The sequence below is a fragment of the Palaemon carinicauda genome, chromosome 8 (genome assembly GCF_036898095.1).
Source record: "Palaemon carinicauda isolate YSFRI2023 chromosome 8, ASM3689809v2, whole genome shotgun sequence".
Classification (NCBI taxonomy): Eukaryota; Metazoa; Arthropoda; class Malacostraca; order Decapoda; family Palaemonidae; genus Palaemon; species Palaemon carinicauda.
Genome location: NC_090732.1, coordinates 143,420,000 through 143,434,999, shown reverse-complemented (window position 1 = coordinate 143,434,999; position 15,000 = coordinate 143,420,000). Strand labels below are relative to the sequence as shown.

Below are 15,000 nucleotides of genomic sequence, written 5' to 3'. Positions count from 1 at the left end.
CATCATTATTGATTATCTAAAATGAATTCATCAGAAAAGTACTCGTGAAATGCGTTTTTCCGAGATGTATTTTCTGTTTTGAACGGTTCTGATATCGATTCGCAATGATAATGGGTTGTTTTAAATCTTAAACCTGAAAAAATAAGTCGAAGCCTTCGGTTATTTCAATGCGGTTTGCTGAAAACGTCAATTATTCTCATGAGTTCGATCGCCGAGTGCGCTTCATGCGTTACTTAATAATGAAAGTAATAAATTATAGTATTGATTATCCTTTCTTCTTCATATTCAGTCTCTTAACTTTTCCTTCAAATTGCAAATCCGAGCGTTGAACGACTTCAGAACGTTCAGACTCAAATCCATAAATCAAATAATGTAGTCTATTATTATTATTATTATTATTATTATTATTATTATTATCATCATCATTAATATTATTATCATTATTATTATTATTATTATTATTATTATTATTATTACTATTTTTACTATTATCATTACAATGATGATGATGATGATGAGGAGTTACTAGGATTTATTGAAATGAAAGAAGTTTTTTCCCGAGTCCTAAACGGCTTTGGAAGAAAATCTTCACGGATCTCTGAATGGCTTCAGGAGAAATGGCCATAGACTTAGCATGGAGTTCTGAATGACCATAGAACAGAATCTCTAAACGGCTTCGGAAGAAAACTTTCCCGGATTTCCAAATGCCTTCAGAAGAAACAGCCGCAGACTTAGCATGGAGTTTTGAATGACTCCAGAACAGATTTTTCCTGGAGCTCCCTGAACGGCACCTGAAGAAAATTATCCGGGATCTTCAAAAGGCTTCAGAAGACATAGCCGTAGACTTAGCATGGAGTTCTGAATGACTCCAGAACAGAATCTTCCCGGAGCAGTTCTGAACAGCCCCGCCCCAAGCTTCAAATGACCTCTGAAGACCTGATCTCTTTTTTTTTTTTTTTTTTTTTAAACTAAGCATGCAACACGGTGAACATAGTTAATGGATATTTTTGGAACAGGGAACTGACTGTGAGAATTGTGTATTAAAAGTAAAGGATCAACAGGAGGCTCTTCAGAACACCTTCATCTAAAGCTGGTTTTGGTGGTTGCTGCAGAAGTTGTCGAGCTTTGAGGAATATAGTGTACGCGCCTTGAATGAACCTTTGTTTGGGCTTTTGCAACGATTTCCTGTAATTGGAAACTATAGGAACTAAGGAAATAAGGATGGAAAAAGAATGGTTCAACTGAACGGTGAGCGACGTGTGGTTCTTCAAAAGGATAGTCCCAAAATTCGACATTGAAGAAAGGACATATCCAGATCGTATTGGTAAATATATTGTGTTGCTCGTCGTTTACTTTAGCGTGTTGACGTATGCGAAGAAAATTTATTGTATTCCTGTCTTTACTCATCGCCCTGATGGACAAAGACATGGATGCCATCGATTTCTCTGAGGAATCTGACAAACTGAGGACACACGACACTGAAATCTCTTGAAATCTAGAAGGAAACTGACGGACTAGGAAAGATTACGATGAAATATCGAAGGAAATTGACGAACTAAGGAAACTGGAAGATGAAATATCAACGGAAACCGAAAAACTAAAGAACTTGAGAAACTTGAACAAACAGAAGAGAACAGCAACGAAGAGCCTTTAAACAAAGACGTAAAATAGCCTTTAATGCTAGAAGTAAGTCACCTTGAAATAAAGGTAAAAAAAAAGTCCCTTCTTCTTTGTCTACATCTTTTCCCACTAATACGAGAAATAAGGCACCTCAAAACAAGAGGTGAAATACCCCTTAATGCTAGAAATAAGATACCTTAAAATAGATGTCAAAGAGCCTCTAAGGCACATAAAAACAGAGGTCAACAAGCCTCTAATGCTAGAAGTAATGCACCTCAAAATAGACGTCAAAAAGCCCGTAATGCTATAAACAAGGCACATAAAAATAGAGGTCAAAGAGCCTATAATGCTAGAAGTAATGCACCTCAAAATCGAGGTAAAAAACCTCCTAATGCTATAAACAAGGCACATAAAAATAGAGGTCAAAGAGCCTCTAATGCTAAAAGTGATGCACCTCAAAATCGAGGTCAAAAGCCGCCAATGCTATAAATAAGGTACCTAAAAATAGAGGTAAAAAAGCCTCTAATGCTACAAGTAATGCACCTCAAAGTCGAAGTAAAAAAGCCCCTAATGCAATAAATAAGGCGCCTAAAAATAGAGGTCAAAGAGCCTACAATGCTACAAGTAATGCACCTCAAAATCGAGGTAAAAAAAATTCCCTAATGCAATAAATAAGGCACCTAAAAATAGAGGTAAAAAAGCCATTAATGCTACAAGTCATGCACCTCAAAATCGAAGTAAAAAACCCCTTATGATATATATAAGGCTCCTAGAAATAGGGGCCAAAGAGCTCCTAATGCTATAAATAAGGCACCTAAAACTAGAGGTCAAAGAGCATCCAATACTCCAAGTAATGCACCTCAAAATCGAGGTAAAAAAACTCCCTAATGCTATATATAAGGCTCCTAAAAGAAGAGGTCAAAAAGCCCCTAATGCTATAAATAAGGCACCTAAAAATAGAGGTCAAAGAGCCTCTGATGCTAGAAGTGATGCACCTCAAAATCGAGGTAAAAAAGCCCCTAATGTAATAAATAAGGTACCTAAAAATATATATATATATATATATATATATATATATATATATATATATATATATATATATATATATATATATATATATATATATATATATATATATATATAAGGCTCCTAGAAATAGAAGTCAAAGAGCTCCTAATGCTATAGGTAAGGCACCAAAAAAAAGAGAGGTCAAAGAGCCTCTGATGCTAGAAGTAATACACCTCAAAACCGAGGTCAAAAAGCCCCTAATGCTATATATAAGGCTCCTAAAAGAAGAGATAAAAAAGCCCCTAATGCTATAAATAAGGCACTTAGAAAGAGAGCTCAAAGAGCCTCTAATGCTAGAAGTAATGCACCTCAAAATCGAGGCCAAAATGCCCCTAATGCTATATATAAGGCTCCTACAAATAGAGGTTAAAAAGCCCCCTAATGAGACAGAAATTGATATGCGTTCAAGATGAAGTGTCTGAGGAGTATTGCTGGTGTATCTTCATTAGATAGGGTTAGGAACGAAGTAGTGAGGGTGGAAACAGGTGTAAGAAATTATTTAACTGCTGGAGTGGATATGAATCTGTTGAGGTGGTTTGGCCATGTAGAGAGAATGGAAAGTGGCTGTCTGCTGAAGGTGGTGAATGCAAAAGTTGATGGGAGAAATACAAGAAGGCCAAGGTTTGGGTGGATGGATGGAGGGAAGAAAGCTCTAGGTCCAGGTTTACCAACCCTGGGGTTGCCAAAATCTCAAAATATCAAAATGGAAATAAAAATTTTAAATATGGCAGAACTCGCAGTAAAGAAAAAATATATAAACGTATTTGTGGATTTTTATTTATCGACTTGTATATATCTATTCATATATAAATATAAAAAAACTAAATTTTAATGGTGGTACCCCTGAGTGCCGTACGCGTTTGATATCTGAACAGCATCACCAACCACGTCCAACCAGGCAGCCACTCCAGCTGTAATGCTGCAGTGGGAAACACTGTCTGCAATTTGTTCGTCTTATATCAGTAAGTTGATGCATTTATACCTGTATAGTGATTTCGAATGAACTGGATAGGTTGCACTCAGTCTTTGTTTCTTTAAAATTCTTAATTACTCACGAAAAAGTGGTATGCCAATAATAGAAACTGAGTACTTCCCTTGCTGACAAAGTATTGCACCACAATATGTCAGTGGACGATAGCCTATCACAGTGTTCATGATCGAGGCTTCTAAAACCACATGATTACCCCCCCCCCACCATATTTAAAAAGAAAGATGGGCAAGGGAAGAGGAAGAGAAGGAGAGGGGCCAGGGAAGGAAAGGGGCCAGGGAAGGAGGAGGGGCCACTTTTCATGCCTTCTCCTACATTTTCCTCTTTCCCCTTGCCACCCTTTCCTTGCTCCTCTTCCCCCTTCCTCGTCTTTTCATGCCTCTTCTCCTCCTGCTTTTTTTTTACCCCTCCCCTCCTCTTCGATATTTCCTTGCCACCTCCCCTTCCTCTCCTCTACTCCTCCCCTTCCTTTTTATTTACTTCTTGTGAGTTTGTGTTGTTATTTCATTCATTGTGTTATTTTATTTGTATGTTCTTGTGAAGTTGGCGCGTCTGCGGCGCTGGTCACTTGGTCGAAAAGGTCGTTGGTTTGGCGGTTGTTTAGAGATTTGGAGTATTGTATATGGTTGGTTTTTGAGGTTGTTGTTTTGGCGAGATTTGGTCATGTCATGGGAAGAGGTGAACAGTACATTGGGAGGAGAGTGATGGAAATGGAGGTACAGGGAACGAGAAGGAGAGGGAGACCAAAGCGAAGGTGGGTGGACTGCATCAAGGATGACCTTCGATCAAAGGGATTAACCGGTGATGAAGTGTGGGACGGAGGTAGATGGAAAAAGCTGCCCAGAAACATTGACCCCACATAGAAGTGGGAAAAGATGTAGACAAAGAAGTTTTGGCGAGATTTGGAGTGCTGTATATCATTGATTTTTTCGTTTTCTACTTCGTCTTATTTACTGCGATTTGTGAATATATTACACCTATTTTCTTTGTTACTCCTTCCTTGACCCATCCCCTCCTCTCTACACCTCCTCCCCCTGGTTCCTTGACCCTTCGCTTTTCTTACTACCTACCCTCTTTCTTTATTCCTCCTTATCATCTTTCCTTGTCTCCGTCCCCCCTCTTTCCTATTCTCTCAACCATCCTTCTCTTTCCTATTCTCTCAACCATCCTTCTCTTTCCTATTCTCTCAACCATCCTTCTCTTTCCTTGTCCCCCTCCTCTTCTCTTTCATTGGCCCCCATCCCCTCCTCTCTCCTTGGCCCCTTCCCCTCCTCCTTCTTGGCAGGCTACCATCAAAACAAAATACAGAAATCGGCTGCAACCTGAACATGATTTGAGGGTAGCACTTCCTAAGACTGAACCACGAATAGAGAAACTTAGCAGCATGAGTCAGCCCCAAGCTCCCATTAAAATCAGTTTACCATTTAACAGAAAACATTTATACTTTTAGTTTGTTTTTGTGGAATGTGACAAAATATTATTCCAGAAGTTGAGTTCTTGATTAATATCAAGCATTAAAATTTATAATGCTGCAATAAAGTTTAATGATGTTAACTTTGTCTTTTCCTATAGAAGGATATCTACTGTCCCTTAATTTTACGGCCAACAACTAGTAATATATAATAATACATATACAACTAAACTAGTGGAGTTGTGGTTATGGTTTGAGGTGCATGATAGGGGTTACCTGAAAAAAAAAAAGGTTGGGAACCACTGCTCTAGGTGATAGGATAGATGTGAGAGAAATAGGAATGAATGGTGAGTGATTGTGACGACGGTTCTGGTAGGCCCTCCTGTTTCCTCCAGTCGCCTCGGTGACTGCTGAGGTAGCAGTAGTAGGGGATTCTGCATATGAAACTTCCTTTGTGGTGGATAACGGGGCAGGTTGGGCTGTGGTACCCTAGCAGTACCAACCAAACTAGTCTGAATCAATCGCCAGGCTGGGAGGAGCCAACAGAGGAAAAGCCCCCTTTTGTTCCTTTTTTTTTATGCCGACTACCCCCAAAAATTGGGGAAGTGCCTTGGTATATAGATAGATATACTATATAACACATATCTATGTGTGTTTAGGTATATATACAGTATATAAATATATATATATATATATATATATATATATATATATATATATATATATATATATATATATATATGTGTGTGTGTGTGTGTGTGTGTGTGTGTGTGTATGTGTATATTATATATATATATATATATATATATATATATATATATATATATATATATATATATATATATATATATATTGAAAGGGCTTATTGATAAACTTAAAAAGTGCTTCATTTGTATTTCCTTTTGCAGGCCAATGCCTGGGACTGCAACCGGGCTTGGAATATGTCTACCGTTACAATGGGAAACTGGCTTCCGGCATGAGCCACATTAGACACCAATATGCCATCGTTGCCTTTCAGGCTGACGTCACTGTTCAGGTGGCCAAGGATTACTCTCTCCTTATGCAGGTGGGATCATATCAGGAAGTTATTTCATTTAATGGCTTAAAAAGTACACGATAGTTTTTATTTCTTTTCAACAAGAAGTGTTCAAGTCCAAGTTTACTTATGACAAATATGGATAGTATTGATGAAATCATTCCTCATTATAACTAATAATGTATTTTCTCTTCTTGAAGTTGATGAATGTTGAAACGGGTGACCGACATGACGCTAGCGAGTGTGACCCAATGTTACCTTTGAACATCACTTATGATCCTATTCAAGAAGGGTCTGATTTCATCCATAAGCCGTTTAGAGTTATTGCTAATGCAGATAAGGTGAGTGGAGATTCTCTCTCTCTCTCTCTCTCTCTCTCTCTCTCTCTCTCTCTCTCTCTCTCTCTCTCTCTCTCTCTCTCTCTCTCTCTCTCTTCTGACATGAGACTAAACAAGATCAAATTCCTTATAAGATATATGCGGCTAGTTAAAGTTTACTACAGTTGCAGTACTGTATGAAAAGCGAATTTAAAGATCACGAGGAGGAACAGAAAATAGTTGATGTGAACAAACATTGACAAAGGATTCAATCACAACTGATAGGAATCGTTTCAAGATTTTTTAACTTTGGCATAAAATTCGATAAATGGCTTCAATTTACGCATGGGTTTCAGTATTTGTTTGTTGGTGTTATAGTCCAATGTTAAGTTGTGTGATAACACTCGGTGTAGTATCCTCTATTTTTCATTCTGAATAATCACTGCCGCCATTTACATACAAATAAAAGAACAGTTCGTCTGTGAAGCAACTATCACCTCATATTCTTTACAAATAAAAGAACAACGAAATCTGAAGTTCATCTTTCTGTTGGTTTTGCTATTGGCGAGAAAATAGATTTCGAATGTCATCTCCTAAGATTTTCATTAATAATGATGTTTAAGGTAAAGGTAAAAAAGCTTAATTACAGTAGTAAGTATAAGCTTAGAAGCTTTGCACCTATCTAAATATGCGACAGAGTAGCCGCAAACTTTTTTTGGGGAGTGAGCAGTTAGGAACCGAGCACTCTAATGTATCTCTGTTTCACCTTTTTGACTGACATGATACAGCGTAGGGCGTCTTCTTCTTTTAAACTCGATTATAACAGTAATCGAGTTTGATCTGAGAAGTTGAGGTCATATTAATGATTGAAGAAATATTTAATCATTATGAATTTTCTGGCATCTCAATTACAATGGCCATTGATTTTTAGAGTAATTAGTATGAACGATAGGTTGATCTTTAGAAATTTGGATTTCGTCTGGATTGGATAAGGAAAGAATTTAAACAAATACTTGAAAACTATTATATAAACATGTGATTATTTTTGGTGTGTTATTGTAGAATTCTAAAAAAAAAAAAAAAAAAAAAAAAAAAAAAAAAAAAAAAAAAAAAAAAAAAAAAAAAAAAAAATATTTCCCGTTGTTATTATGGAAACAAAAACGATAGCAAATTATGATCTCTACTGATTTTCTGAATTTATAGAGCGATATACTGTAATGCGTGTTTGGAAGAAGATTTCTAATTAATGCAGATCCATGAGGTTTTACTTGAGGCTGACGGGAAACTCACACAGTTTGTCTTCAGATGAGCCATATTCTGAAGTTTTCATGTACATTTCTTGATGCAATTTTAGGTAGGTTTACAAATAACAGATTTCAGAATTCTAGATATTCGCCATCGAACAATAAAAGAAAAAAAAATCCCCCTGCTTACTTAATAGGAATGTTAGGAAATCCTTCCAATAAATTAACAGTGTTTTGGGGGTTACATATCAAATAAGTGGTCGAGATTCGTCTCATTAGTATTACTGAAAAGTTAAGGAAGATGAGGAGAGAAGATTATTAATATAGAAACCTTAAGTTTGCTTTTATCTTTTGTTTTAGAAACTTAACCTTTTGTCTTTCCTTTTTTTCAGTAATATAGTCTATTAAGGTTCACGTTTTAATATTCGATTGCCATTCTACCTCACAGCTATTTTACGTTTCCTTTGTGGTATTTCAGGCAATGGCCATTGGCGTACAATTTAAGCAATTCTTGTGATCAACATATTTATGTACAAACACACACACACACACACACACACACACATATATATATATATATATATATATATATATATATATATATATATATATATATATATATATATATGTATGTATATATATATATATATATATATATATATATATATATATATATATATATATGTGTGTGTGTGTGTGTGTGTGTGTGTGTTGAAGCCATGTGGTATTGATTTATTTTCTTATTTAATGATTCATAGGTGTGTATGCTATTTGTGTATGTAAGAAGTACTTCTGACGTCAATCAAGGCACAGCAATATTTGTCAGTTATTCATGTGATATTTCAGTTGGCGGAAATCCTAGAGGTACCGGCAGATGAGCCTGTTTGGGTCTCCAACATAAAGAAGGCATTCGTCGACCTGTTTCCCATAGGAACATTTCTCGTAAGTAGGACTTTACCTTATTTGGTAATCGAACTGGGGTAGATGGTAATATTATCTCGAATTTAACTTATTTCATACATGAGAATAATTAGAAAATGTTCATTTGAATTCCTTAGGCTCCTCTTAAGTTTATTCATCCTATATAAGTAGTATTTAATGATGAATCTTTTTCTTCTTTAGTGTTTTAAGTGTCTGGGCAATTTGCAGTTGTCATCTGGAGTATCTTTGACCAATGATTGGCACAGGAAGCCAAAAAGGACTAAGAAGCATAAGCCTAGCATCCTGTTTTTGGCTGAGCAAGCAAGCTTTTGTCTAAGTGTGTTTTCTAGGGCCTCTGTTACGGCCATTCCCTTTGATGAAGGAATTATCTAAATGGAAGACAGCCTGTGAATAGTGGTTTTCACACGCCCCTGTTGTATACACGACACCCACAAGGTGCTCGCGCGAAGGTAGTAACCTCTGCATTCCATGCTTTTATCTTTCTTTGGTATATTTGGAAGATTTATATCAGAAAAGTGTAAAGAAGGACCCTTTTCACCGGGTGTCACAGGTCTCTTCCCAGAAATAGATTTTTCCTTCGTCAAAATCCCTTTTGTACAGTCAGACCCAAAACGTTAATACGAAACACAAATTTCAACTTCGAACAAAGTTCTGACTCTTTCTAAGAATTGACTAAGTCTATTTCAATAAAAGTATTTGTTCAAGATTGGTCTGGAATTAACATTCCTAGTTTAGCCCAGTGAAGGTAACTTGGCAAATTTATCACGAGTCTAGAAATTCCTTAAGATATAAATAGCAAACTTGGAGAGAATTACCACTCCGCTGAACATTCAAATGAGAAGATGGTCAAGAACATGTTCCTGTTATTATTATTATTATTATTATTATTACTACTTGCTAAGCTACAACCCCAGTTGGAAAAACAGAATGCTATAAGCCCGAGGGCTCCAACATGGAAAATAGTCCAGTGAGGAAAGGAAATAAGGAAACTACAAGAAAAGTAATTAACAATTAAAATATTTTAAGAACAGTAACATTACAATAAATATTTCATATATATATATATATATATATATATATATATATATATATATATATATATATATATATATATATACTAATAACGCTTTAAAAAACAAGCGGAAGAGAAATAAGATAGAATAGTGTGTCCAATTGTACCCTCAAGCAAGAGAACTCTTCCCCAAGACAGTGAAAGACTATGGTACAGAGAATATGGCACTATCCAAGGCCAGAGAACAATGGTTTGATTTTGGAATGTCCTTCTCTCAGAAGAGCTGCTTACCATAGCTAAAGAGTTTCTTCTACCTTTATCAAGAGGAAAGTAGCCACTGAAAAACTACATTGCTGTAGTTAGTCCCTTGAGTGAGGAATAATTGTTTGGTAATGTCAGTGCTGTCAGGTGTATGGGGACAGAAGAAAATATGTAAAGAATAGACCAGACTATTCCATGTATTTGTAGGCAAAAGAAAAATTACCGTAACCAGAGAGAAGGATCCAATGTAGTACTGATTGGTCAGTCAAAGGATCCAATAACTGTCGAGTGGTAGTATCTCAACGGGTGGCTGGTACCCTGGCCAATCTACTACTCTTTTAAGAGAAAAGTAGCCCATTTTGATCTCAAGTAATAGGGTATGATAAAATTATTGTTAAATTAATGCATTTCATTTCAACTTGGGCATTTCTGTTCTTTCAGTGTGCTGCTGTATTTTATTGTAATTTCTTTGATCTCTCCACGTTCTGTCTTATGAGATGTTTTGCAATAGGTGTCAATCTTTCATTTTTGTCTTTTGCTTTCTAAGGGTGCAACTTCGTATTGAGTCATGTGGGTGCTACTGCTAAAAACCTTGAAAGAAAGCAAATCCAACAGCGCCCTTTTTTGCATAATTTTAAAACCAAAAAATCCCTTATTTTGGAAATTCAGATCTACCTACAGAAAATCTTACTTGTCTCAGGAGAGACCTTATCATGATAATAATTTTCTAGCGATAAATAGCAAAGAAATGGGTAATGTGGTAAAATATTCTGTTAATGTTAGAACATGTTCTTTGTTCAGAGGGAAGCTGAATCCACCGAGGGCTCCGTGTTTATGAGGCGCACTTTTGAAGCCTGTGACGAGCTTGTTACTGGCAATTGTATAAACAGGTGAGAGCTGCAAATGAAGATTTTTCAAATGTTTTCATCTCACTATTGGACTTTAAAAGCTGAAATAATACTGTCTATAAAAAATAAAAATGTTAATCTTTTTTTCCCCAGCACTATCCAGGCCTTTCCCTCAAACATTACCTAAGCATTCCTATTCCCAAATGTACAGGTATTATGTGACCAAAGTACACGATGCAAACGCTGCCGAAAAAACAGTTGAGCTAGAAACTATAATTGAAGAAGACGTCCAGCGCCAAGATCCATCTTCTGCAAGGTTCGTATTATCTATGATAATTAAGAAAATTATGATGATGTTATCACAGGGATTTCCCTTAAGACTACTCTTATTCTACCATCAAATCTTACATTGACTCTCTATCAGTATATCCGACAATGGAGTTTAAATAGTTGCTAATACAGTGAGCCCTCGCTACTTCGCGGTTCGACCATCGTGGATTCACCACTTCGCGGGTTTTATTCATAACCCATATATATATACATATCGCGGATTTTCCGGAAATTTCGAAAATACCGCGATATCTGAAGACCCCAAATACGATATTTCGTTACCTGTAATTCCATTAATACTGTAATTAGTAATATCTGCTCTTACTGATTGTTCATTGTATTACATATGATATATAATTCAGCACAGAAAGAAATAAAACACGAAAAGAGAATGTGATCATACGATAATTCAGTACTGTATACAGTACGTAGTAAAATTAAATCGAACATGAAACGCAAATCAGATGCAGTCATACCATAGTAGAATGGTGTAAGGCTGCTGATGGCTACTACTGTACTACAAATGTAATGGATGTACTTCTTTTCCATGAATCTTTTGTATGTATACGTACGTAGTACTGCATCCAGTAATATTCTTTGTTGCAAAAATCACATCTCGAATAAGCATACGAGAGAGAGAGAGAGAGAGAGAGAGAGAGAGAGAGAGAGAGAGAGAGAGAGAGAGAGATCCTACAACAAAACAAGCGTATAATAGCGTACGTATAGCTGTATTATTATTATTGTTATTATTATTATTATTGTTGTTGTTGTTACTAAAATTATTATTGTTATTATTATCATTATTATTATTATAATTATTATTATTATTATTTATTTTTATTATTATTATTATTATTACTGTACAGTATACGTAGGGTACCTTGTACTTTGAATTGGTAACCTACGTAGCATATAAGACGGGTTGTGATTGGTTCAAGCGCTGATAGATGACGAATCAGAACCCAAGTTTTGTTATCTAGCCTGTGATTGGTGTTTTGCCCGCATCTCCAACCCGCAGCATCTACGTATTCACGGTCACTTTGTCTCCCGCCGTATCGCTGTGCAGATGTTGTTAAGTTATTGTGGACTTTAATCTGTGCTGTGCGTGACTGTTTTACGTTGAACTTTTTGTTGAACTTTCTGTTAAACCCTACTGCACAATGCCTCCCAAGCGTTCTGCTTCTACTAAGGCTGGTAGTGAGCCTAAACGCCACCGAAAGATGATGACGATTGCTGAGGTGACGCTTCTCGATATGTTAAAAGACGGTAGAAGTTACGCGGCCATAGCCCGCCATTTTGGAATCAACGAATCCACCGTTCGCTATATAAAGAAGGACGAGGCGAACATTAGAAAGACGGCTACCATCACCTTTAGCAGATCAGCGAAGCGAGTCGTTACCACGCGTAATAAAACGATCGTACGCATGGAAGGTGCTTTAGCAGTGTGGATTGCCGACTGCTGGAAGAAGAACATAGCCTTGGATACGAACACCATCCGAACCAAGGCTTTGAGCTTGTATGAGAATTTTGCGGAAAAGGAACCTCAAGACGACGATGGCAACCATGCTGAAGAAGATGATGATGTAGATGAACCTCAACCAGGGACATCCACTGATTCCCAGCGTCAGAAACAACGTTTTTCCGCCAGCAAAGGATGATTCGCGAAGTTTCAGAAACGCTTCGCCCTGAAAAGCGTTTCCCTGCATGGCGAGGCTGCTTCTGCTGACACTGCCGCTGCTGAAACTTACGTGAAACAGACGTTCAATAATATTATCGCCGAAGGTGGATACAAGCCGGAACAAGTGTTTAATATGGATGAGACTGGCTTGTTTTGGAAGAGAATGCCGTCGCGAACTTTCCTGTTCAAAGAACAAGCCAAAGACTGGCTTTAAAGCATTCTAGGATCGCGTTACCCTCGTGATGTGTGGCAATGCTCGCGCTTTGAAAAATAAGAATAAGAATCTCCTTCCCGTGTACTGGATGCATAATCCAAAAGCATGGATTACGAAGATGCTGACCTCCAACTGGTTCCACCAGTGTTTCATCCCGCAAGTCAGCAAATATCTCGTAGAGAAGGGCTTGCCATTCAAGATCCTTCTCCTTATGGATAACACTGGTGGACACGCAACTGATCTGTCGCATGAGGGCATTCAGGTTGAGTTCCTGCCACCCAACACCACGTCATTAATTCAACCGATGGACCAGGGGGTTATCAGGGCGTTCAAGGCCCTCTACACGAAGAATACCTTGGCGGACCTCGTTGCGTGTGGATGCTGCCCAAGATGATGAGGATGAAAATTTTAACATGAAGGCGTACTGGCGGCAGTACACCATAGCCACGTGTCTGCAGAACATTCAGAAGGCACTGCAAGAAATGAAACCTGCAACCGTGAATGCGAGCTGGAAGAAGTTGTGGCCCCAGATTGTTTACGACGACGAGGGATTTACTCCGTCTGAAATCCAACACTCTGCAATACGCAAGTCTGTGCAGTTGGCTGCGATAATTGGAGGTGACGGGTTTGGCGACTTGACGACTGAAGACATCGACGAGTTGTTGGCCTGCTATTCCCAGCCGCTAACTGACGCAGACCTAGAAGACCTGACGAAATCGGCCAGTGAAGAAGAGAGCGAAACACAGGAAGAGACCCAAGAAAATGTCGAAGAAACGGGCTTAACATTAGAACGGCTTGCCAAGGTCTGCAACCATGCGAAGGAGTTGAAAGAAATGTTGCAAGAGTGGGACGAGGATATGGTTCGGTCTATGCAATTCTGCAACAAGATCGATGAAGACATGACTCCCTACAGGATGCTCTTAGAGCAAAAAAGAAGCAGCGGCAGCAACTTCCGATCACAATGTTCTTCCAGCCTCGCAAAAAAGAGCCAGTTCCTCCTGCTAGTACGCCTTTAGAAGAAATTGAAGAAGTTTCCCAGGAAGAAGTTGAAGAGGTGTCCCAGGAAAAGACACCTCCCTCTGAAGAGACGTAAAATACTATCATTGGCTGCACAGTAGAAGAGATCATCAGCTTCATCATCATCATTTCTACTGTGCAGCAAATTCATCGCCATCATCATTCAAGTTTTTCTTCAACTTCTTTCGTGGTGAGTACAGTAACAATCTTTATTTTTTACTTTAATATACTAACATTTTAATATTTGTGCCTGTTTTAGTTTAGTACTGTATGCATTAAGTTAAAGGGAAGGTTTTAAAAGTCTGAAGAGTATACATGTTGTAACCTATCATATTTTCTTTGTTTAAAATTTACATTTACGTACGTAAAACAATCTCTCTCTATCTCTCTCTCTCTCTCTCTCTCTTGTAAATTGCTTTCCTGCTTTGCTACGTACGGTATGTACTGTATGATTTTATATAGATACGGTAAATAATATTTGTAATAACATATTTTCTAAAAGCTTTTACTGTAAATATCATTATTTATCACTTTCATCATGCGCGTTAAATGCCTTCTTTGTTTACTGAGCGTGGTTGTTTACTGAGCGTACTTTATGATGCCGTCGTTTCAGGTGGCGTATTAAAGAAAAACATTTCATTTGGAAGTCCTAAGAAAAATTAAGTAAAACATTGGTAATAACAAAATCAACATACTGTATAATCAATATAATCGATGCAAAAACTAACCTATACACAGATGTGTACACTAAATGCGTTTGTTTCTTCATTATGATCAGAGAAACGTAAACAAAACATTGGTTGCCATTTTTTATTGTGCTTTTTGGCGTGTTTAGGAAACGCATGATATAAAATCGCCTTTAATATTTGTGCCTGTTTTAGTTTAGGGTACTGTAGTACATGCATTAAGTGTTCTGTACATTAAAGGGTAGTTTGTTAACAGTACTACGTACAAGGGAAGGTTTTAAAAGTCTGATTATACATGTTAAATAAATACGTAAATATGGTGTCACTA

General features: G+C 37.3%; 1 protein-coding gene across 1 annotated transcript in view; it reads left to right on the top strand.

The window, feature by feature from the left end:
- Positions 1-15,000, top strand: part of LOC137646005 (hemolymph clottable protein-like) — a 112,725-nt gene that overhangs the window by 18,574 nt on the left and 79,151 nt on the right. The window contains exons 2-6 of the mRNA XM_068379138.1: positions 5,996-6,153; positions 6,324-6,464; positions 8,531-8,626; positions 10,701-10,789; positions 10,959-11,063. Coding sequence (XP_068235239.1) covers positions 5,996-6,153; positions 6,324-6,464; positions 8,531-8,626; positions 10,701-10,789; positions 10,959-11,063 — 589 coding nt within the window. The remainder of the gene's footprint in view (positions 1-5,995; positions 6,154-6,323; positions 6,465-8,530; positions 8,627-10,700; positions 10,790-10,958; positions 11,064-15,000) is intronic.